This window comes from Ursus arctos, unplaced genomic scaffold, assembly GCF_023065955.2.
Source record: "Ursus arctos isolate Adak ecotype North America unplaced genomic scaffold, UrsArc2.0 scaffold_3, whole genome shotgun sequence".
Taxonomy (NCBI): domain Eukaryota; kingdom Metazoa; phylum Chordata; class Mammalia; order Carnivora; family Ursidae; genus Ursus; species Ursus arctos.
In genome coordinates this window covers 84,339,096-84,362,193 of record NW_026622985.1, presented here as the reverse complement: position 1 = coordinate 84,362,193, position 23,098 = coordinate 84,339,096, and the positions used below count along the sequence as shown (strand labels likewise).

Below are 23,098 nucleotides of genomic sequence, written 5' to 3'. Positions count from 1 at the left end.
GGAAGTTTTATGTGGTCTGAGACTTTGTTCTTTTCATCTCTGTAATCCCAGGCCATCTAACAAGTACCTGGCGGTATCAAATACTCAGTAAATACTTGTAGGCTAAATGAATGAATTTGTGGAATGAATATAGGTGCCAAACTTGATAATACCTGATGCACTTGGCCTGTGCACAGAGATCTCTTCTTCCGGTAGATATTCACAGCAAAGCTCTAGATCTGGCCATTACACATGAAACAGGAGCCAGCAACCAAGAACTTATCTATAGCCTCAGGCAAATCCATGCTGACGGAATGACCAGAGCCTCCATTCGCAATTCCTGTTACTGCCCTCCACCCACCCCCACTGCCACCCAAATCAGGACCCCAGATAAATAAGGAGACCCCTCCATCTCACCAGTGACCTATTCCTAGCCTGGAGTAGGAGTTTGCACTGCGAGGCCTAGTCCCCCACAATGATGTATAGGTATGTCTCCCCTCTTGCCACCTAGTACCCTAAGTCCCCTCACTCAGGAAGGAGAAGCCGCAGGTACAGGAGGTTCTCAGCCACTGGGAGAAAAGGGGGTGGAGTCACTGCCGCAAGGGCTGGGAATTGTGCCGAAGCCCAGAGATGCCCACACACGTCCTCGCACCGCACTGGGAACCGCGTGGCAGTCACAAGTCACTGCAGTGTGGAAAGTGATTGCTCTGGGTGTGTAACTCCGCCCCTGGGGGTTGTCTTTTTTATTCTGATGCTCTTAGGTGCTGTAAGGCAAATGAGGCAGTTGCCTCAATGTGGAATTTAAGGGAGGGAGGACACCCCAAATATCAGTAATCAAAATAAATTCGGGGCGCCTGGGGGGGCTCCGTCGGTTAAACATCTGACTCTTGATTTCAGTTCGGTCATGATCTCAGGGTCCTGAGATTGAGCCCCACTTGGAGCCTGCTTGGGATGCTCTCTCCCCATCTCTGTGCCCCTCCCCCACTCATGCTCTCTCTCTAAAAGAAAAAGAAACAAAAAACCCAAAATAAATTATATTTTAATGCAGGATTTTAAAAATCTAGATAACGCAAGAAGAATCCCTGATGAACAAAATAGGAAACTTTTAAAGAATGGCTACTTACTAACTTCCTGGTTTGGGCAAATTAATATTACCAAACCTCAGTTTCTTCAATCTGAAAAATGGGAAAGATAGAGAGTCGTGTCTTTTCCAGGAGTTTGTAAGGATCAAGTGAAGCAATGTGCTTGAAGTGCCTAAACATGGGAGGCACCCAGAAAATAGTGGATGTTATTCACAAGAATGTATTGAAGAGCTGTGCTCCAAGTGACAATATGTTTTTCTTTCTTGTCTCCTTCTTCTCCTTCTTCATCTTCTTCTTCTTCCTCTTTTTGGTTGTTGTTGCTATCATTCTCCAGTATCTATGAGAAAGGTTAATATTGACAATTCTCTCAATGATGTTTGCCATCTAAACTTCAGCTCGCAAACAAACAGGAATAACTGTTGACACCCTGAAGCCAGCTCCTTGGTCCACGGGTCCCTGAGGATTTAAGGCCAACTCCCCTCCCCGGCAGGGGCTGAGGCCTCTGTCCTGTTCTTAACAGCTCCCACGCTTTCTCTTTTGCCTCATTACCTCTCCCTGCTTCTACCTACCAAAGGACCAGTCTTAGTTCTCATCCTACAGTTAGGACTGCTTGGCTGAGGGTACAAAAGGATGGAGTGGGAAGAGGCGGGGAGAAAGTTTTGCAGGCATGGTAGAAAGGCTCACGCTATAATTTCTCCTGGATCTTGCATCATATCCCTTGCATGTGGTTGTCATAGTTTTCCTGCCGCCTGAGATGAGGAGTAGTGGCAAGACCACAGAGAGGATGGAGGGCAGAGGTTTGCTAAACTGCAAGCCACAATCTGCTAGTGGGTCATGAAATCATGTGTCGTGGAACCATGAGTGAATCATGATTGAAAGCAGCACTAAATTAATCCAGAATATGGGGCATCTGGGTGGCTCAGCCTGTTAAGCAACTGCCTTCAGCTCAGGCCATAAGCCCAGGGTCCTGGAATCCAGCCCTGCATCGGGCTCCCTGCTCAGCTGGGAGCCCGCTTCTCCCTCTGCCCTTCCCCCTGCTTGTGCTGTCTCTCTCTCTCTTTGTCAAATGAATAAATAAAATCTTAGAAAAAAATCCAGAATGTGCAATACCAGAGTATGCCATACACCATAAGGATGAGAATTACTTGGACAATATTTTCTGTTCTATCTGCATACATGCGTACTGTGTCACGTATAACTATGAGTCACAGTAAAATAATTTGAAAGCCTTCAGTGCAGTGGGGAAGAGTTTGGGTGCTATAGTCCAGTTCCTTGGGTTTAAATCTTGACTATGCCACTTATTTGCTATGAGACTTTAGCAATTTACCTCTCTTCTCTGTGCCTCAGTTTCCTTATATGTAAAATGAATTAATAATAGTACCCACTGCAAAGGGGGGGCTATGAAAATTAAGTGATTTGACGCATACGATGCTTATAGAAGAGCAAGCTCAACAGATGCGAGCTATTATATTATTATTAGCAGCAGCAGCAGCACCTTCCTATAATGTATGTAAAGGGCCCAAGATTGTGTCTGAAATATAATAAAGGCTCAATAGTTGTTTATCATTGCAGAAGAGACTTCTGGTGCTTACTATATTCTACTACATTCTGTTCCCCTCTGCTTTCTGGCCCACAAGAAGACGACATTTCCCCATCCCAGTAAATCTAGGCGGGACCCTGTGAATAGGTCCGACCAGTAGGCTATAGAGAGAAGAGAGGTATCCCACTTCCAGGCCCGAGCAATTAAGCGCTCATTTGAGACTCTCCAGTGCTCTCTGGCTCTCCCAAGGCAAAGCCTGAAGATTTGGATTGGGACAGCAGTGAAACAATGTGGTAGCCTGGGTCCTTGAGTGACTCTGTGAAGCAGAGCCTACTGCCCCCTATCACCCCACTGGCCTGTTGGACAGATCGCACGTAACCTTTGTACATTTGTTTGTTTATAACAGCTTTATGGAGATAAAATTCACATGCCTTACTATACACCTCATCAAAGTATACGATTTGGTGGATTTTCATATATTCACAGTCATACCAGATTTCACAGGACTTTGAACGCAAGGCTAAGGAGTTTAAGTTGTATGGGAATCAGAGAGTTAATAGGAAAGTTTGTAGGGGCAAAATGCACTTAATTAGTGATAGTCTGACAAACAGCATTCCCGTTTCCTTTGGCTTCTTCCTAACTTTATATGGTACATGTTTTTTTCATGCTTATAATGAGGCCATATTTACAATTTTGTTCTCTACTCTCACCTTAGTATTATTTCAGGTACAATTTTCTCTATACATTGTCTTCATTTTCAATGGCTATGTCACGTCTATTGCCACAGTTGGACACTTACGGTTTTACTTTATGTGGCTAGGACTGTTTTTCTTTCTTTCTTTCTTTTTTAAAGGTTTTATTTATTTATTTGACAGACAGAGAGACAGCCAGTGAGAGAGGGAACACAAGCAGGGGGAGTGGGAGAGGAAGAAGCAGGCTCCCAACCAAGGAGCCCAGTGTGGGGCTTGATCCCAGAACACCGGGATCACGCCCTGAGCCAAAGGCAGACGCTTAACGACTGAGCCACCCAGGCGCCCCAGGACAGTTTTTCATACACACACACATATACACACAGACACACGAAGCAAGTGAAGTGCCCCAGGTGTCAAGTTTAAATTGGTGCTCACATCCAGGCTGTATTTGAATAACAGCTCACTTCCCTTATCCTAGCCCCAGGGCTATCCCGCGTGTGCGCATGCGCAAACGCATTGCTTTTACATGATTTCTTCAGGATGAGATTACTGGTTCTCATGATGGGATTACTGGTTTAGAACATGAGGATTCTGGGGCGCCTGGGTGTCTCAGTCGTTAAGCGTCTGCCTTCCACTCAGGTCATGATCCCAGCGTCCTGGGATCGACTCCGTATTGGGCTCCCTGCTCTTAAAAAAAAAAAAAAAAGAACATGAGGAATCTTATTGCTCTTGATATGAAGTACTAGAATCTTTCTTAGAAGGATTCCACTGGGTTTTTTGAAGCATAATTTTGATATGTGCACAATAGCATTGTACAAAGCTGACACAGGCAGTGGGGCAGTTAAGAGACTCTCACGAATGTGCCAGTGGTAGTACTGTTGTTGCTATCTAGGATCCCCAGGTTGACTTTTCACATTTGCATAACCCACACAGACCACTCTCAAGTCAGAACTTCAGCGTACGTTCATGCAGTCAGCTTCTATCCTAAATCATCATAGAAACAGCAAGACCCTCATACTGAGTCCAGGTCCCTAACAGATGACCCCTCTGTGTATACCAACCTGATCATTTAAGGTGTATCATTTTCCCAAGGCACTAGCCCTTTGGACAGCAACCTTTGGATAGAATCTCTGTCAACAGAAATCTTACAAATGAAGAGCGTTAGGCTACTGCTGTTTTATTACAAACCAAGTTCCCAGCTGAAGGTTCTAATTAAAATTTGATTGGGGACAAATAGGTTCAGAATCTGCCAATTAACAGGTTTTTATAAAAGTCAAATGGAAAAGTATCTGGGCTAGTCTGTTGTGTATAAATTTTTCCTAGGGGGCACTTTTTAGAAGTTGCCAAGTGGAAAATCACCAGAATGGTAGTTTAGTGAGGCCTGGTTCCTGAGTCATTGCCCTGCAGATGTGGTTCCCAATCTTGCATAATTAGGAAAGATTAGAGGGTGATGGAGCAGAAAGAGCAGGTTTGGGTAGGATAGAGAATCATGGAGAGAGATTGTTGAAAAGAAACCAAAATCAACTTCAAAGCTCTTCCAGCAACTTTCTTTCAGGTGTCTTGGAAAATAATGTCGTCATCCCTGACAATTAAGGCCAATCAATTTATTATTTAGCACCTCCTAATTTGAAAAACTTGAAACTACAATATTAAAGTTAACTTTTCTTCTGTGGGTGTCTGCCTAGTCACTCTTCTAGAGAGTTCTGTCGAGTTACTGTTTGAAACTTGCTGTTTTGATAGTCTTTTCCGAAGACCGAATGTCTTCCCTGGGTTCTGGACCAAGCTCATCAGGGATTCCTAACCTCAGAAGATGCTGGCTTTTGGAGGAAGACTTGCTCACCCACACTCACTGGTGTTCTGCAACAAGACTGCAAGTCATTTCTCCCATATGCACCTTTCTAAAAGTAAACTGAGCTGCTAAACTGTACTTGTAGTCAGTACGATTTCTACAGATTAAGGATAGGACATTGGTCTGATTATCAAAGAGCGTGACTGGGCTTGGACAACAGACAAATGTATCCTTCGGAGCTCCTTTTAAAAAAATGAACCCCAACTCCTCGCCAGTCTACTTATTTAGGGGATGTCTGGTACTTCTGCGGAATCATTCCGGTTTCCACGTGTTCCGCTGTTTGGGGAGGTCTCCACCGCCGCTGGGTGGGGCGTGGGCGAGCGGGTGGAGCCGCAAGAATCCGGTCCCTCTGGGACCTAGCGGAAGGAGCGTGCCCTCGGAGTCCCGGGCTGCGGCGCCCCCGTCTCGGCGCTGGCCGGCCAATCAGAGACCGCCTTCGCGTAGCCGCGCGTCAATCGTACCCGCCCTTTCGTCGGGCATCACTGGCTATTTAAAGGCCTGCGCCCCGGGCTGGCGCTGCCTGTTCTTCGGGAGGGGGTCTGCGGAACTTAGCGGTCATGGCCAGCCACCTCGTGCTCTACACCGGCGCCAAGATGCCCATCGTGGGGCTGGGCACCTGGAAGGTAAGTGCCCTGGGGTGGGGGTGGGGGTGGGCGCGTCCCACGGCTCGTCTCAGGCTCGGCGCGGCCTGGGCGGGAGGGATCTGCAGTGACCCAGAGGGGCCCCCGCCGAGGACGCCTGGCCTCCAAGGAGCCATACTTGGGCTGGCGGGGACGGGGTGGGGACCGGGGCACCGGGCGCTGGCCTGCGGTCCCGGGGGCTTGGGTGGGGGACTGCTGCTGTAGACGCTTGGCGGGTGGGATCCCCAGGCCGCGCTTGGACTCGGATCCCGGCTGGAAAATCACAGAGATGGGTTTCCTGAGCCTTGCCGCTCTGGCCCGAGGGGCGGGAATCGCGAGGCAACGGGGCCGAAAGGGGTGTGAGGGGCCGAAATGGGTGTGAGGGCGCCGAGCTCCGGCGTTTCGCGTCTGAACCGCACCTGTGGCACCTGCGCCTTTGTCTCTCTCCTAAATAGTTCTTAATTGTTTTCGTTTTTACTCTCTCAGGAATAAGCACTCACATTAAGCCTGGAGACTGCAGATAATTAGATTAGCTGCCACGAGTTTGCCCAGGATGCCCAGGATCTGTCTCCGTGTCCCCAAACACGCGACGCTGACCACTTGTAGCTGAGTTTGCCTCTCAGGGTTGGGGGGTGGGTGTCGTATGCGGGGCAGACCTTCGCAGAGAATCTGGGCACCTGTGGTTACCTCCCGGAGAAAACTGTTAGTTGGCGCCAGTATTAAAACTGTCTCAGGAAACCTTAACAACCACGGAAATCTTTCCACAGCGTCCCTAAGAAATGGTTAGGAATAAAAGGCTAGCCTGATTATCTGACGAGTAGGGAGCACAGAAGGGTGGTATTATGGGCGCTGAGACAAAACCCAGTGTTTTAAAAAGCTCCTTATAAGTTAGCTTTGGGGTATTATATATTACTTTCTGCAGCTATGACCCAGGTTTTCCCAGGAACTTTGAATGTGGGCCTGGGCATGGGATATTTACACATGGATAAGGAAATGAGAGGATTCAGTGCACTGTTCAGTGGTTTCATCTAGAACAGAGGGTGGGGTTTACCTCTACCCTAAAGGCTGCAGTTAAAGATTAGTAAACATAAGAAATAAGAAAAGGGTCATAGAGTTGCTTCATACAAAGTGTTTCTTGGCCAAAGTAATCAGCATATGTGTAATTTGTGTTTCCTTCAAGATGTCCAGTGATGGCTCTGAGGGTGTAATTGAACTATGACTGTGATACCGATTTAAATTTCAGCTGTTGAGGGTTATTCTCTTGGAATGGATGTTAAAAGACACTTTATTGGCAATAGTAAATTATTATAGTTTATATAACGATGCAGGCAATGCACAGACATACACATATAACTGGAACAAAAGATCCACAAGACACTACTTGGTGGGATGAATTCCAATATTTTTTTTCTGTTTTGTGTTTTCATGAATTATGTTCCTGACCTTGGCCCATTGTTTGAAAATTACTGTTCTAGGGTAAAGAAGGAATAAAAGTTCTTAAAAAGAGGGTTTACAATTTTTTTAAATTTTTAAAAAAATATTTAGAGAGCATGTAGGCAGGGACAGAGGAAGAGGGAGAGAATCCTCAAGCAGACTCCCTGTTGAGCTCAGAGCCCGATCCCTATGCGTGGCTCCATCCCAGGACCCTGAGATGATCTGAGCTGAAGCCAAGAACCGGACGTTTAACCGACTGAGCCACCCAGGCGTCCCTATTTTTTTATTTTTTTAGGGAGAGAGCATGCGTGCAGGCGGGATGGTGGCGGGGAGAGAGAATCTTAAGCAGGCTCTATGCCCAGTGCAGAGCCTGATCTTAGAACCCTGAAATCATGACCTGAGCCAAAATCAAAAGTTGAATGCTTAACCAACTGAGCCACCCAGGCGCCCCTTAAAGAGAGTTTTAAATCCTGCACCTGCACACTTAATTCCCTGAAAAGCTGTGTATTTATTTAAAATAACATTATAAAATCTATACTTCGGTCATTCATTTTGGCAGACTATGTTCTTTGAGGACAGGGTAGCATCTGTCTTGTTCACAAGTATTTCCAGCACATCTCACAATGCCTGGTGAAGAGTAGGTACCCGCTCAAAAGATATGCAGATAGATGTTCAGTTAATACAAAGAAGTAAGATAACTTTGGATGGTGGGGGAGGTGAGGAGATGAGATTTGTACGGAATTGTGTTGAGGTGTGATGGGGTGGTAACAGTGAAATAACTAGCACAAGTATGGGCTTAGAATGGATTCCTTTTTTTTCCCCCCTAAAGTATAACAGTGTAGATAGTAGCGATTCTCCTTTCCCCCGTATATGTGTACATATTTCTTCACAGATGCTGGACAAAAGAAGGGGTGACTTAAGAAGCACTTGCTTATCTTTGTGAGAAGTGGGGGAGGCTCTGGAAGTGGGTACAGTTCCTTGTTCTGGATCTTTCCTGTCATGGCATCTGTGTTGTACCATCCAGACCCTTCTCAGGGCTCTAGTGGTCTCTGATCTGCTTATGCATCAAAGGTCGTCAAAGTTGCCCTTCTGTCTTTGGAGGTGAGACTTGCAGGCAGATGGGAGAGCATCTCTGCCTCAGACCCCGTGTGGCTTAGCGAGTGTCTCTCCCCAGCAAGCGTGCCTTCCGCATTAGACAGGAAGTAAACACACCAACATTGTTTTGCCAGGAGTCCGTTGAAACAGATTTCTTCTGATGCCCTCTTGCAGTCTTGTTGCTAGTAAGTGTTCTGACTTAGCTGAAAAATTGTTGGTAGTTTGATCATTATAACGCACCCACATACTCCAAACTGAGGAGTGGAGTACAACTGTGTTTCTTAACCTCTTTTCCATGATCTCCACCCCTGCCCCACGCAGGAACCTGGGAGACATTTTTTCCTAATTGCCCCCACATAAATTTTATCAGAGATAGACTGTACATCTGTTTGTGTCCTGTGGCCCTTCAGAGGGCCACAAACCATTGTGTAAGCTGTTTATTTTTTTCCCCCCACTGAACCAGGTTTTGCCTCTTTGAGGGTGATATCTCCCCCTTTAAGAACACATGAGGTAGAAAAAAATGTGCTGAGAAAGACTTTCTGTCACATTCCCAAAGTGGGACAAGCTTGTAATGGCCCCAAGATCCCGGGTTGGGGGAGAGGGGAGAGGTGCTGGCATTGGAGCTGAGACCGTAACTTGGTTTTCTTGTTCTCCTGCCTCATCTCCCTGTGCGCCTCCGCCTGGCCCTTTTCAAGATCAAAGATATTTAAGTAAGTCTTCCCCAAGCAGGGCCAGTTCTGGTCCATTCCTGTCTTAACCAAATGGAGATATCAGTGCCTTAGAATTCAGCAGAGATTGATTCAGGTTGAGCGGGAGAAAGTTAATTTCAGCTTTATTAGTTGGTTTGTGTTTGTTGCCAAGCCTGATTATGAGCTTTGATGCCAAATAGTAGCCAGATTGTTGTCATGTGATAAGGCAACCGGAAAGGGTGGTTACTTGAATGGAACTGTAAAATGATGTGGACGTACTGATCAGGAGCCCAGTGGGGGGCTTCCTGCACCAAACATCGAACAGCACACTATCTATTGACCGTAGATTGGACATGAGAGGTAGCAGGCTGTCGTCGTTCTCTGGATTCTCCCCCGTGCTTGGTCTGTGGGAGTCTCAGGAGTACGGCAGATTTGAAGCCTTGTTTATACAAACCACCAGATCCCCAGTCTCCCATTGGTGCAGAGTGGGAGCATTGTGTGCCCTGCAGCGGGAGCAAGCCGGCTTGCTCAGATTTACCTGAAGTTCACGGAGACTGTATTGTCAATTGGTTAAAGTAGAACAGGGATTAAACCATTTTGGTCACCAAAATACCCATGTTCACTATCAGAATACCTAACTTTTTGTTAACATGATGCCGAATTGGACACCAGAAATTTTATTTGTGAATAGGAATTAGGACAGATCAAGCCTGGGCCTCTTGCCTAATCCCTATTTCTTTGTATGCTCTTCCGGCATAGAGGGGGGTTGGTAAACTACAAGCCACAGGCCATTTTTGTAAATAAAGTTTTATTAGAACACGTCTCCTGTGTACGTATTATTTGTGACTGCTTTTGTGTTGTAGCGGCAGAGTGGAGCACTTGCTACTGGCCGTAGGGCCCACAAAGCCTAAAATATTTTCTGTCTGGCATCTTACAGAAAAAGTTTGCCAACTCCTCTTCCAGAAGATTCTAAGTAAATTAATCAGTACTTGGAATACATTTTGAGAAGTCACAAATGCCTGTTAACACTTGCATCTGGTTGAAATGACTTACAACGAATACTTAAAATAGAAAATTATATTGTACAACCACTAGTATTTAAACAAACCTAATAATAAAAAAATGAGTTTCTCTTAGACACAGGTTGAGTTTCTCTAAAGAAAAGCTGGTTTAATCAGAAGAAGTTAAATGATGTTTGTGGGGACAGCTTTTCTGTGATCATGGTACTTTTAAAGGCCTTCGAGGTTGATGGTCCTGTTTATTAAGTCCAAGCTCACATCAAAAGTTATGGTTTCCTATTCCTTACTCTAGAATTATCACTGGCACAGTGTTCTCATCCATCTTACCCAGGATTTTTTTCCCCAAAGTTTCCTTTGTTCCCATCTCCCCTTTTATTGCAAAAGTGATACCTGCTAACTAGAGAAAATTTAAAAAAAAATACATCAGAAAGAACACAGTCCCCTCTTTCCAGAAATCCCCATGGTTAATGCTTCAAGGGATTCAGGCTCTGAAATACTTGTTTTTTTTTTTTTTTTTTTTTTTTTTTTAACCATTGACACCATTTTATAACCTTTCTGGTTGAGCCTTGCAGAGGGGGTAGAGGGAGGGTTATTTTAAAGTAACAGATAAGAGCTACATGCAAAGGGGAAGTTGATTAGGTTTTAAAAGTGTATATGTGTTAAGGGGGGGGGCACTAATATGATCTGAGTTGGTATTAGCTGGCTGCGAGTGTTACAAAGCGAGGAGATGGGGAGGCCTATCTTGTGGAGATGGTGTGGGTCCCGGGGGCCGAGAGTTCTCACTGCCATCAGTTGATGCCATCAGCCCAGACCGTTGTCAGGTTGCTGCCTGAGCTAGCGTTCTGGAGCTCTAAGGTCCAAGAGAGTTGGGCAGGCATGCGTTTGCCTAAGTCACAGGGCAGATTATTGGCAGAATCGATTTAGTCTGTAAGATTTGTACAATTTGGTCATCTGTAATTTGAGTGCTTCCTATAATGGTTTTCTGCAGATTTGCTGCGAGATGTATGGGAATATACTTTCATGATTTATTTTCTTTTCAAAGTTTCAGTTTGGACCACTCCCTTCGGTTTGCATTTGTAAATGGGGACTTGAAATGGAGAGATGGTATAATCATGTAGTAACATTACCAAGTTTATTGTGTGATTTTTCACCATATCTTAAATTGGCTGATTCGTTAGTGGTAAGAGAAGTTCGTTTAGTCTCTTTCTGGGAAGGGTTAGATTGAGATCATTAATAGTATAGTTTGTGGACTCTGGTACATTTTCATTCCAGAGAATGATTTTTCCAAGGCCAGGAGGCTTATCCTTTCACTGACCAGTGTCTCGTGCCTCTTAAGATCCACACGGAAGGACAGACCTTAGGCAGAGCATGGCTCTAAGGTCCTGCCAGAGGTTGAGTCCTGACATCTTTGACTGACTGATCATGGGCCCGTGGCATCACCTCTCTGTGCCTTACTTTCCCTAGCTATAATGATAACAGTATCTGCGGGGTTGTGAGAGATACGGGGTATTAATGTACTTAAAACCGGTAAAAACGGGTCCGTGTTTTCAGTTTGAGCCAGTGTGTGCTAAATAAAGACCCCACTGGTCAGTTTCCATTCAGTGACATAATCTGCCCTGGCGCAAGCCTTCTGGTAACCAGGATGCCTGTTTGCCTGTTCCAGGGTCAGCCCAGGGGACAGCCATCCGTCCCCCTGCGGCAGGGCACGTGGCCCCATGTGGCCTTCCCCGTGGCTGCAAAAGGTGTCCCCAAAAAGGGGAGGCTGACACACAGCTCCCATTCTCGGGAGTCTTGTCACAAATTGCTACAAGTTCTGAAGACTACATTTATAAAATGCCCAGCAGCCCTTCTGTTTTTCTTTACCCTTGGAAAGCAGCGTGGCCAGCTTCCCAGCGCCTGCGTCCCTAGCTGATCTCTTGGTCATTTCTGCCCTTGGCTTCTCTCTGAAAACATAACGTGAACTTTTTTCAGTTTTGTGCCACTCTTTCGGCAACCTTGATTATCCTAGTTTATACTTTTCTGGCTCCAAGGAACTGAATAACCAACTTAATGTTGGGCAGAATAAAAAGTATGTTTGAGGTGGGAATTCAAGGGCCCACAGGACGCCCTCGGGCATACCCGGGTCGAGGCTATACGTGATGTCGCTAGGAGCCGTCTCTTTCGACCCTCCGGTCTCTCAGCCCCACTCTCTTCAAGCAGCTCCTGGCTCCATTCTCCCAGCACGGCGACCCCAGCAGAATGGGAGCTTGTCTTGGTAGTTCCAGAGACTGAGTCTCATGGGCCTGGTTTGGGTCATGCCTCCACCTTTGCACCAGTTGGTGTGGCAGATGGAATGTGTGGCCAGGCCTGGCCTGGGGAACGTGGCTTCTCTCCAGGGGTGGGCTTCTCTCTGCCCAGTCCCTTGAATCTTGAATGGTGGGGAAGTCTGCACCTGTAGCTTCTTTGGTCCTCTAGGAGATAGGTCATCTGGAGAAGTACCCTCTCTTACACCTGAGGTTAGCACCCTGCTTCCTCCTTGGGGGTGAGCAAGCTCAGCGTGCTAACAGGCTCTGGCCATATGCTTGTTCCCACTGGTTCATAATCCGCACTACCCCCCCCCCCCCCGTGCCTGTTCGCAACAGCTGATGTCAAAACAGCGAATGTCTGCAGCTGCTCCTAGCCCTGGGGAGTTTTCTTTTCATTCTCTTCCCCCCAGCTCTCTGGAGGAATGCACTGTATTCATTCCACAGTCTGTTGCACATGTGTGTATTTTTCCCCTCTCTGGTCTCTGTAGGATCAGCGAGGAGATGGAGTAGAGGTCCGTGCCGTCAGTCTGGGTGCTGGCGAAGCTTGAAGGAGCCTTCTGCTCCCCGACAGCCAGGCTCTGACCTGTCCTGGTCAGATGGCTTGGGCTCGGACAGCTGTTCTGTCTCCTTGCGGCTCGGCCCACACATTATTGATGCCCATTTCCCCTCTCCTTTCAACTCATTTCTGTGTGCTGCCATCTCAGAGGGGCTGTCTCCCACCCCTGCCTCTTAGAGCAGGTTCTTACGTGGTCACAAAAAGGCACCAGCCTTGGAATCTATATCAGTAATGTTCTTGACTTTATGGTGATCTCCCAGAACTGCTGAAAAACGAGTGATTGCCAATGTCCAAATCCACACCCAAAAGGAGAGACAGTAAAGCATGGGTGTTTAGTGACAGCTCAGAGACCAAAGGGGCATGGGGTAAATATTTACAGCAGTTATTAAAATATTCTGAGCTATTTGAAGGAAATGGTGTCCCTTATTGTCTTGGGAACCTAAAAGATTCAGGCGTAGGGTATTTTGTCTGTTTCTTATACGGTGGTTTGGAAATGAACAGATGGAAAGAAGCAAGCGGGACCGCTCCGGCACGTCTCTTTAGGGTGGTCTAGGCTGCCGTTACGTGGTCGTCAGAGTACCCTGAAATGAGGCCGACATCACACCTCGGTTCCCCGCCGCCGCCTGAGAGCCGGTAGTTTAGGAGGCTCCTTGGGCCGCAGCTGGCCACCCGCAGCTGTCGGAGAGGGGCAGGAGCCTCAGGGAGCAGGGGGCTCACACTGCCCTTCTTCCTTCCTGGGCCGCTTCGTTTGTTTATTTCAACTCCCATGTCTTCCGTTCCTTTCCTTTCAGTCCCCTCCGGGCAAAGTGACCGAGGCTGTGAAGATTGCTATCGACCTTGGGTACCGCCATATCGACTGTGCTCACGTATACCAGAATGAGAATGAGGTGGGCTTGGCCATCCAGGAGAAGCTCAAGGAGCAGGTGGTGAAGCGTGAGGACCTCTTCATCGTCAGTAAGGTGCTGCCGTGCAGGGGAGCCTGGGCGATGGGCTTGTCCTCCACGCTTGTGCGATGGCAGTGTGGGCTTAGGAGCCAAGGCCATTCTTCTGGGGAAATGGGTTGATTACAGGCCATAGAGGGCTCCAAAGCTCGCTTGTCCATTGTCTGTTGGATGGTCATTCAGTGTAGAGCCATTGGTTAGAGCCCCATGTTGATGAGGCTTAAGTTGTGGGTTGGTGCTCCCTTTCCAGAGACTTCTCTTGGAGGACAGAACTTGGTTTCCATCTGGACACTGGATCTCCACTGCTGGCCACCATCTTTCACCTGGTGGCTGTGGGTGCCCAGAGGAACACTGGGTGGGAGGGTGAGGCTGACCCCACAGAGACCAGCCTTGTAGGAAAATGGCCCTGAGCGCTCATGATTAGGGCCTGGGCCTTCCCAGCCTGTCCATTATGCCCTCAATTTGGTCCCTCTGATAGGCACCTCAGTACCCTACCTTCCTTTGGAAAGTTAGGCTCTGCAGTGTGCAATGGAAACTACCTCACCACCACTTCCAGCATCACCGTGAAAGGGGTGGGTTGCGTCTTAGAGCCGGCTGGCTCCCGGCTGGGGACACGGCCTCCTGCGCGCAGGGTAAGACGTGCTCTCTCACTGGCTGCAGCTGTGGTGCACGTATCATGAGAAGAGCATGGTGAAGGGCGCCTGCAAGAAGACGCTCAGCGACCTGAAGCTGGACTACCTGGACCTCTACCTTGTTCACTGGCCAACGGGCTTCAAGGTAGGCGGCACAGCTCAGGCCAGGCCCTGTCCCTCCACGTAGCCTGTGATGCGTTAGGCCCTCCTGCGTCAGGTGGGTACACGCTGTGTGTGTGTCCTCACTGGCCCTGGCACTGCCCCTGGAGTAGCAGCCAGTGCTGTCAGCTGGGAGCCGTTAGAAATCAGCCTCCAGCCCCAGGCCTGCTGAATCTGACCCATCGGCGACTCGATCACACGTTACAGAATTTGAGGAGCACTCTGCTTTGTCATTTGCTGGTGGTACCGTTTCAAACTGTGACCCCGAACGTGGCTCAGGTGACATGGTGCTGTGGCCCCAAGACCTCATTGGCTGTCACCCTCTGCCTCCGTGTGTGTGGGTATAGTCCTGCGTTCTGCACACAGGCCCCATCCTGTGGAAGCCTGATCCATGGTCCTTGGCGACCAGAGTCTCTGCACCAGACAAACTTGAGTTATTACCTCCTTTGCCTTCCTCATAGCCACAGGGTCCATCTTCTGCTTTGTTGGCCAGATTGAAGGCATGTGGTTTTTATCCTTTAGCCCTATTCTGTCCTGCTGGTTCCATCAGACCATCAGCTGCAACCCGTTTGAAAGGAAAAGTGTCTGGGGCCTTGAGAGGTTGTCTCTCTGTTTACTTTTCACACTGACCCGTGCGTTAGCCCTTGATTATCTTCCGAAAACTTAGTCAGCTAGGGTCGTTCAGAGTAGTTTTTTGTAGGACTTTGCTTTTAAAGGTGCAGGTCTATGAAGGGCTGTCATTGATTGTTTGCTCTTGTAACGACAGCCGGGGAAGGAATATTTCCCACTGGATGGAGAAGGCAATGTGATTCCCAGCGACACCAGTTTTGTGGACACGTGGGAGGTAAGGCAGTCCCTGATTCGGTCTGCGCCCTCCTTGCTGGTTTCCCTTTCTCCCGTGAGTGATCGGCTCTGGTGTGTCTTTCCCTGCGTTTTGCTGTTGGGTCACCATGTTTGCTCTTCCTGTCTTGGTAAAGCCAGCCTGGCTTTTGTCTTGGGGTCTCTTGGCCTCTCAGAGGTCTTTTACCGCCACTGATCAGTAAGGGCCGGACCTGTTAAGCTGGCCGGAGCTAGAGATGCTTTTCCCCTCCTTGTCCTCTCGGGCACATGTCAGGAGCAAGCAGCCCCCCTTTTGTTGGTAGGCGATGGAAGAGCTGGTGGATGAAGGGCTGGTGAAAGCCATTGGAGTCTCCAACTTCAACCATCTTCAAGTCGAGAAGATCTTAAACAAACCTGGCTTAAAATACAAGCCGGCTGTTAACCAGGTAAAGCTCGGCAGGGAGGGCATGCGTGGGAGACTACGTTGTTACTGTCTGAAGCTGGCAGTTACTTCTGGTCCACGTCCACCGGGAAGCAGCCAGCAGGCAGGTCCCGATTCCGGATTGAGAATGATGATGAGTCATCTGGGAGCCAAGCTTGCAGGAGAGACGGGTTGAGCCTGGCTTGTGATGACTAGGGCTCTCCCGAATTATCAGCCTGAGGTTGAGATCCTCAGACCCATCACAGTTGATAAATGGCGGAAGCCAGAACAAACCCTTGGGGCCCATGGCCACAGTACACAGATAACATTATTGTTATTCATGTTGAGGACACTAGCTGGGAAACGTAGACAGTTGTTACAGCTTATCCGGGAGCTCAGGCGGTCATACATCATTTTCTGTCGGGGGGGAGGGGTGCACTTACTGTATGTCCCCACGCCTGTGCACACATGCCACCGTCAGCCCCAGTGTTTACCTGCAGATCGAGTGCCACCCGTACCTCACTCAGGAGAAGCTAATCCAGTACTGCCAGTCCAAAGGCATCGTGGTGACCGCCTACAGTCCCCTCGGCTCTCCGGACAGGCCCTGGTGAGGTTCCCACTGGATCGCGTTCTCTTGTCTGTTGGTGAAGGTTAGAAATGGCTAGAAAGAAAAATTCAGCATCAAGGAAAATGCTTCTGGCGCCACTTTGCAGACCTACCCAGGAGCCTCTTGTTGGGTTTCCTGGTTGGCATTTCTAGTAGCAAAATGGCTGCTCTCTTTCCAGAGGGTTAGGAGTTTGTACCCGAGCTTCAAATCCGGAGGAGACTGGTGGGCTGCCCTCTAAGGCTGATGGGAGTTAGAGCTACCTTGAGTGAAAATGATGGTGGGTGTTCACACAGGCCATCTTTCTGTCTCCAGGGCCAAGCCTGAGGACCCGTCCCTGTTGGAGGATCCCAGGATCAAAGCCATCGCAGCCAAGCACAATAAAACCACAGCGCAGGTACCATCCTCTCCATGCGCCCGCGACTGTTCCTTTGAACGCCCTGCATTCGTAGTGGTCCCCTTTACCGGGGAGGGAGAGGCGACCAAGCCCTCCCTGGCAGTGCAGCTTGAGGTCCTGGAGCGGGTGGGAGACCGGTGCACAGACTAGGACGCCAGAAGATGGCCACATGGTGGGGATGGTGGCGCCCGCCTCCCCCTCTACAGGCCACCCTGAGGGGCCGCATTTGCCGACGGAGGTGGGAAGCTCATCTCTGCTCACAGAAGAGCACTCATTATCAGCCACCTGGGAAATGTTCTTTTTCTCTCAAGTGGTAGGATGGCTTCCTCCTCGTGAGCAGTACACCTGGGAGACACGGAAGTGCGTGGCATGGCTGGGGGTGACCCTGACCTCTCTGAGTCTCCGTTTTCTCCCATGTGACATTCTGGAATTTCCGTCTTTGGGGAGCGGATGTATGTAAGACTAAGTGATGTGATAATGTAGTTATTAGTGTACATACACACTCAGCCCCTCTCTTCACAGATTCTGATCCGGTTCCCCATGCAGAGGAATTTGGTTGTGATCCCCAAGTCCGTGACACCCGAACGCATTGCTGAGAACTTTCAGGTAAGATCCTGGCTGGTCGGCCAGGGTGATTTCAGCGGAGCAGGAGATAGGGCCTCTCCCCTCGTGCCTGGATTGTCATGTGTGGGACCCCCACGGTCCTGTCTCTTCTGTCAGGGAGCCAGCCTGTGTAGACAGCTGTGTTTGCACACTTGCCCACAGATGTAACCAGGGAGCGTACAGCAGGCTTGCTTTCTGCGTGTTCTGACATGAGGGCCTTCCTGGCGCCCGCGTGTGCCGCCCCTCCCAGGCCCGCCTGATGGCAGCGTTCTTCCCCGGCAGGCTGTGGTCCTCATGGGAATGGTTCCCCCCGAAGGACCGTTCTTGTGCTCTCCGGCCAGCTGTTACTTGCTTTGGCCCATCTCTGATACCATCTTCTTTGACGGCACCCTTCAGCTCCCCGGCTGGCCTGCATTCCTCGTTCCTCTGCCCCCCCCCCCCGCCCCGCCCCGAGTGCTCTGTGCAGCAACTCCCTCCAGCGTGCGCTCGCTCGGTGCTTGGGTTGGAGTTGTTGAAGTACCTCTTTCCTTCGCCTCGCTGTAAACTGAGGCAGCGGACACTTGCGATCCCTGATTTTCTTCCCACTGCTGCTTGTCCTAGAAATGCTCAGCCCTTCTGTGGTTTCGACAGTCACTAAATGGACTAGAAAGTAGCATTTTGCTCAGAGGCTCTGGGAGGGACTGTCTTCCTAGTTTTGTATAGTGTCCCGCCAGCACGTGGGCGCTCTGAGGAGTCCTGCAGTTCCGAGTCTCTGACCTTTGTCTTCTTCCTGCCCTCCCCACTCAGGGCAGCCTCTCCCCAGTGGCCCTGCACAGAGCTCTTTGGGTACCTTGTGGTCTGTGTTTGGCCTTTATTTGAAGAGCTTACTGGGTTTTATTTTTTTCTTTTGAGGTCTTTGACTTTGAACTGAGCAGCGTGGAGATGACCACCTTACTCAGCTACAACCGGAACTGGCGGGTGTGCGCCTTGGTGAGGTGAGTGCATGCTGGGAGAGGATCTGAGGCCGCAGCCCTGGGAAGCTCCCGGAGGCCGTAACGTCTGTGTCCTGTTAGGACAGCGGTTCTGACTGGTGCCTGTCGCCTTGCTTTCTACCCGTGCGCAGCGGGAAACGCTTGAACCCCTGTCAGCTGAACTGCACACAGCCGAGGGGAAGATGCCAAGAGATCGGTTCTAGAGATCTCCTTCCGCCCCAGCGGCATTGTTGGCCTAACCTGCAGCAACCACATATCTTAGCATTAGTTTTCAAATCTTAGCGGCTCATCTGAAACCAGGTGATCCGTGTGGCTCCTTTCCCACCTTCCTGGAAGAATTCGCATGTGACTCTATCTTTATTGACTTAATCAAAGGGGTTCAGTAGGAAGACTGTGGTGCTTGGGGCTGAGGAAACGTCTCGACTCCTCACTGACTGATGGTCACCCAGGGCCCCTCCAGCTGCATATTTGCTGGCTTGCATTCCCTGGGATTTGTAGTTTGGAATTTGAGGAAGATGACAAGGAAGGTTGGGTTTTTTGTTTTGTTTGGTTTTCCCTTCTTCTCTGACAGTATAGTAACTAACGTTTGAAACTCATTCCCTGCTTTGTAAGACGAAGCCTTCGTTCTAGAGTGGGGACTGAGCTTCCTCTCTCACTCTGTGTATGGCCTGTTTCTTCCCCATCTCCCAGTGCTTAGTCTTCTGAGCAAGACTTGGACTCCCCGCCCCCCCCCCCCGGTGGGGTAGGGTGCTGGCCTTCTCTCTGCTGCCTCTGCAGTCCATTTGCAGCATGGTGGGGCTGCCACCGCCCTGGCACCTGTCTGCCAGGTCTGCGTCCTTGGTGTGACCGCACCTGTGCGCATGTGGCTGTCACAAATAGGCCCCTAACAGTTTCTTACTGGCACACCAGGCCCTTTCCGACGCCCCTGTTTGTGTTAGTGGTGTTTAACCTCTAGGCGTTCAGATCCCTTTCGGATCAAGTGGGCAAGGGAGAGAGAAGTGAATCATTCGCCAGGTGATGTCTCGTCTCCTCTGAGAGTCTCTGTATCGTTCATTCACTTCCCTTTGCGGACACAGTGTATTGGCGCTCTCGGGGCTGACACACCACAGTGGTTTTCCAATGGGTCCCTCTTCCCTTCTCCTCCCTCCACTCTCCAGTGACTCTCCAGAAACTACTGTCGGGTGATGCTGGGGGCTGCTGTTTAATGGGGATGGGCTGGGCTGGAGTAGGGAGGGAGAGGCTGGTCCCACATTCCCAGTCACCTAGAAAGCTTTCTCGCTAGACATACACATCCATTGCCTCTTTTTGGCGATGATTGCTCACTGAGCTCTGCTGCTGAGGGCAGGGTCATATCAGGCTTGATGGGAGACAAAAAAAGGGGCAGACTAGGGGCATGTTTTGAACGGCTCCGAATCTTTGAGCGTTCTGTGCCCCGTGCTGGGTCCACCCTGGGCCTTTCACACTATGCCCAGCTGGTCTTTCCAGTGTGAGTGCAAAAACTTGTTCCAGCACGAGCCATTGGCCCTGTTCACACACACCCACCCAGCCTCTTCCCTCCCCTCTGTCTCCTGTGTCCCACTCTCCACTGCTCTCTGGGGCTCCCTTCAGCGCCCACAGAGACCAGGCAGCTTCCGTGCCCTCGCAACACTGGCTGTATCACATATGCAGACTCCTGACTCCTCTCCGGTCACCCTCTTACTGTTTCAGACTACGGGACACTGTCTGGTCCTGCCAGTTAGACCGAGTGACCGGGAAGCAGGAACCGGGTCTTGGCACCCCGAGTGCCTCAGGCACGGTGCTGGACACGCAGCGAGGGCAGGGTCCGTCACACCTGTGCCAGCTGATGAGACCCTGAGGCAGGGGAGCCAGGAGGGGGGCGGCGGCCCCCAGGCTTGCAGTCTGGAAACTGGCTCGTCCCTGGGGCCTCTATTTCTGCCTATAATGAGACCCTCACCATTTCTTTTTGTAATTTGTTGTAGTTGAACTCTCTTGCTTTGAAAAACTATCATGTTCCTCTTTTTCTCCCGACAGCTGTGCCTCCCACAAGGACTATCCCTTCAACGCTGAGTTTTGAAGCTGGCGGTGCCTGTTTCCCCCTCCAGGTGACCTGCCACCTTGTTCCCCGCATCACTTTCCCTATATGTGGTGTAGCGTGGCCTCTGCCCCTCAGTGGTGGGCTTGGCCTGTTTGGTGTTAGGTCTGAAGAGCAGTATCAGTAGGTTAGAAGCTTCTTCCAGTTCTCTTTGCCCTTCTTCTTGTCCAGCTGGGGAAAGTAGCACCTTAGTACTCTTTTCTAACTAAGTTGAATCTATAAAGTTGAAATAGTGCCACTAACAACTGGATTTTGGCTGTTGGGAACTGTAACCCTTTCATCCAAATTTCTTGCCTCAAATAAAAAGTTCTTTTGTGAACTTGTTGCTGTTTGTTTTATTTTGATTTATTAAAACAGTACACTGCCTTCTGTCTCACTCAGCCTTCATCCCCTCTATCACCTATAAAGGAGACGCTCAGCTGGGCAACAAGAATGAATACCTGACCTCTTTCCCTCTAGTTGGGGACCCTTCGCCCCCATACTTCACCCATTCAGCTTTAGGGTGATTGGTCTTATCTGGGTGCACATTCGAGTCACCTGGGGAGCCTTCAGTGCTAGTGATGTATGGACCTTGCCCCTGGGGACCCATCTGATTGGCCCACGGTGTCGCCAGGCCCCTGAGAGTTGGCAGGCTCCCCAGGTGTTCCTACTGCAGCCAAGGCTGAGAGCCACGTTTTAGGGCTGAGAGGGGACGGGAATCCTTTTGTCACTTCACAAGTTACCTTGTTATTCCTCCTGCCTGTGAAGCCCAAAGTCCTACGTTTACTAAGCAGCCTGTTCACAAAGAGCTGCTTTCATGAAGCTCGTCGTCTAGATGAGAGGGAAGAGAAGCATCAGTGAAGAGAGGGCATCTGGGTGAGCTCTGGCCACCGTAACAGATGCCGTAGACTGAGTGCGCTACACAGACATTTCCTTCTCACAGTTCTGGAGGCTGCAAGTCTGATCAGGGGCCAGCAGAGTCTAGTTCTGGTGAGAGCCTTCTTCCTGGGTTGTAGACCGTCCCCTTCTCACTGCGTCTTCACATGACCGAGAAAGAGGAATGCTTTAAATAGGATTACACAAGTGAAGGTCTGTTTTCAGCGTTTACGAATGCTGTTGCTCATTTTGACTCACACTTTCTTTCCTGGAGTTAAATTGACAAAGCCTGGGAAAGGGATGAGCTAGACAAGAGTCGACTTCGGGTTTCATGGAATTAATGGCTTTGTTGCTGACTACTTATGGGATGACTGTCGCCCCTATTAGGGGGTATTAACTGCTGTGCAGGTTATCCGCAGGTAAAACGTACCCCCAAGGTTTTAGATAATTGGGCAACAGTGGTTGCTGGGCCTCAGCCAGGGATGCAGGAGAGCACCAGGCCCCTGCGTGGCAGGGTTTGGGCCAGATGGAGGGCTCGGAGCCCCACCGGCTCCCTGCCGCCCATAGCCTGCAGCTCTGGGCCTGGACCCCTCTTCCTGGCACCCACTCTTCACAGCGGCCCAGCTTCCCTGCCAGAGAGGCAGGTCCCACCTTATCCCAGGTTAAGCTGCAAACCTGTGCCGTTGCCCTGTAGATCGTCAAGCACCCTATCGTTTTATTGTAAATTGAGTCAAATAATCTCTGACCTCGTCCGCACCCTATTTCTCCGGTTAGCCCAGAGTTGGGTTTAACACACTTTGGAAAAACTTTGGGGTGATCACTGGTAAGAGTTCCAATCCGATGCCACTGTGCTAGGGTCCTGCTTTAAGCACACATCAAAAGAAGATAATTTGAAAGCAAGAAGCACAAACAAGTTAAAAAAGGCCCTGCTCTGGCCTTGGTCCCTATTCTGTATCAGAGACTTGGTTCTTATCTAAGAACATGTCCCAGAGAAGGAGCTTTGCCTGGGGTGGGAAAGGAGAGGACAATTAAAGCCTCTTGAGTGAAGAACTGCATTTTGAAGGTTAAAAAGCGGTGTGGGTGGCCATCAGTGGCCCCAGCACAGGCGGGTGCCCCGACTCGCTGGTGCTGGAATGTGGTGTGAAGGAGCAGTAGGTGTGGCCCGCCTTGGGCCGGCTTCATTCTAGAGCGAATTGATCCGAGGGTGGAGCAGACAGACATGGGGGGGATCGTCCTAGAGACTGGTGGGGCCTTCCCAGTGCAGAGCCCCTTCTCCCTTCCCTTTGTGCAGCTACAGCTGCTCCCTACAGCTTTGCACATTCCTCAAGTGGGGGCAGGTTTCCAGTGCAGCCTCAGCACTCAGGTGGACTCCTTGTGAACGAAGTGACTCTCCAGGGGGCCACGGCCGTGGGAGTTCTAGAACAATAGTGCTGGTCCCATCTCTGAGGACCTTTGCTGGCGCCTCCAAACACACTTGCAAAATAGTTGGACTTTTATCAAAACAAAGTTCCAGCCAAAGAGTAGAATTGTTAATAAGATAATGAGAGCCACTGAAAGACGGAACTAAATTTAATTGAATCACATAGGCGATTAAGACCTGCACTTGAAAATCTCCCTGAACAATGCAGACTTGCTTTCAAACAGCGCAGTTTCTCAAGGGCCAGTTTCACAGAACACGGTTTCTCAACACTGCGTCCTGCTTCCCGTCGATACAATTGTTGGACGAGGGGTTTTAGTGCCGTGTTGGTGGCGCTCCCTGGTGGG

At 49.7% G+C, this 23,098-nt stretch overlaps 1 protein-coding gene across 1 annotated transcript; it reads left to right on the top strand.

Moving 5' to 3' along the window:
* The first annotated feature begins 5,508 nt into the window (after window positions 1–5,508).
* On the top strand, window positions 5,509–20,798 carry AKR1B1 (aldo-keto reductase family 1 member B). The gene is made up of 10 exons (XM_026511297.4): window positions 5,509–5,765; window positions 13,632–13,799; window positions 14,442–14,558; window positions 15,339–15,416; window positions 15,715–15,837; window positions 16,313–16,419; window positions 16,732–16,813; window positions 17,336–17,419; window positions 18,308–18,390; window positions 20,419–20,798. Exons 1-10 carry the CDS (start codon window positions 5,700–5,702, stop codon window positions 20,459–20,461), a joined length of 951 nt encoding a protein of 316 aa, XP_026367082.1. The 5' UTR covers window positions 5,509–5,699; the 3' UTR covers window positions 20,462–20,798.
* Window positions 20,799–23,098: the final 2,300 nt, after the last annotated feature.

Excerpts from the sequence above, each read along its gene's own strand:
- AKR1B1 (XM_026511297.4), top strand. The coding sequence starts at position 5,700 with ATGGCCAGCCACCTCGTGCTCTACACCGGCGCCAAGATGCCCATCGTG. Across the intron at positions 14,559-15,338 it reads ACTGGCCAACGGGCTTCAAG|CCGGGGAAGGAATATTTCCC; the intron begins GTAGGCGGCACA and ends TTGTAACGACAG. Across the intron at positions 16,814-17,335 it reads ACAATAAAACCACAGCGCAG|ATTCTGATCCGGTTCCCCAT; the intron begins GTACCATCCTCT and ends CTCTCTTCACAG.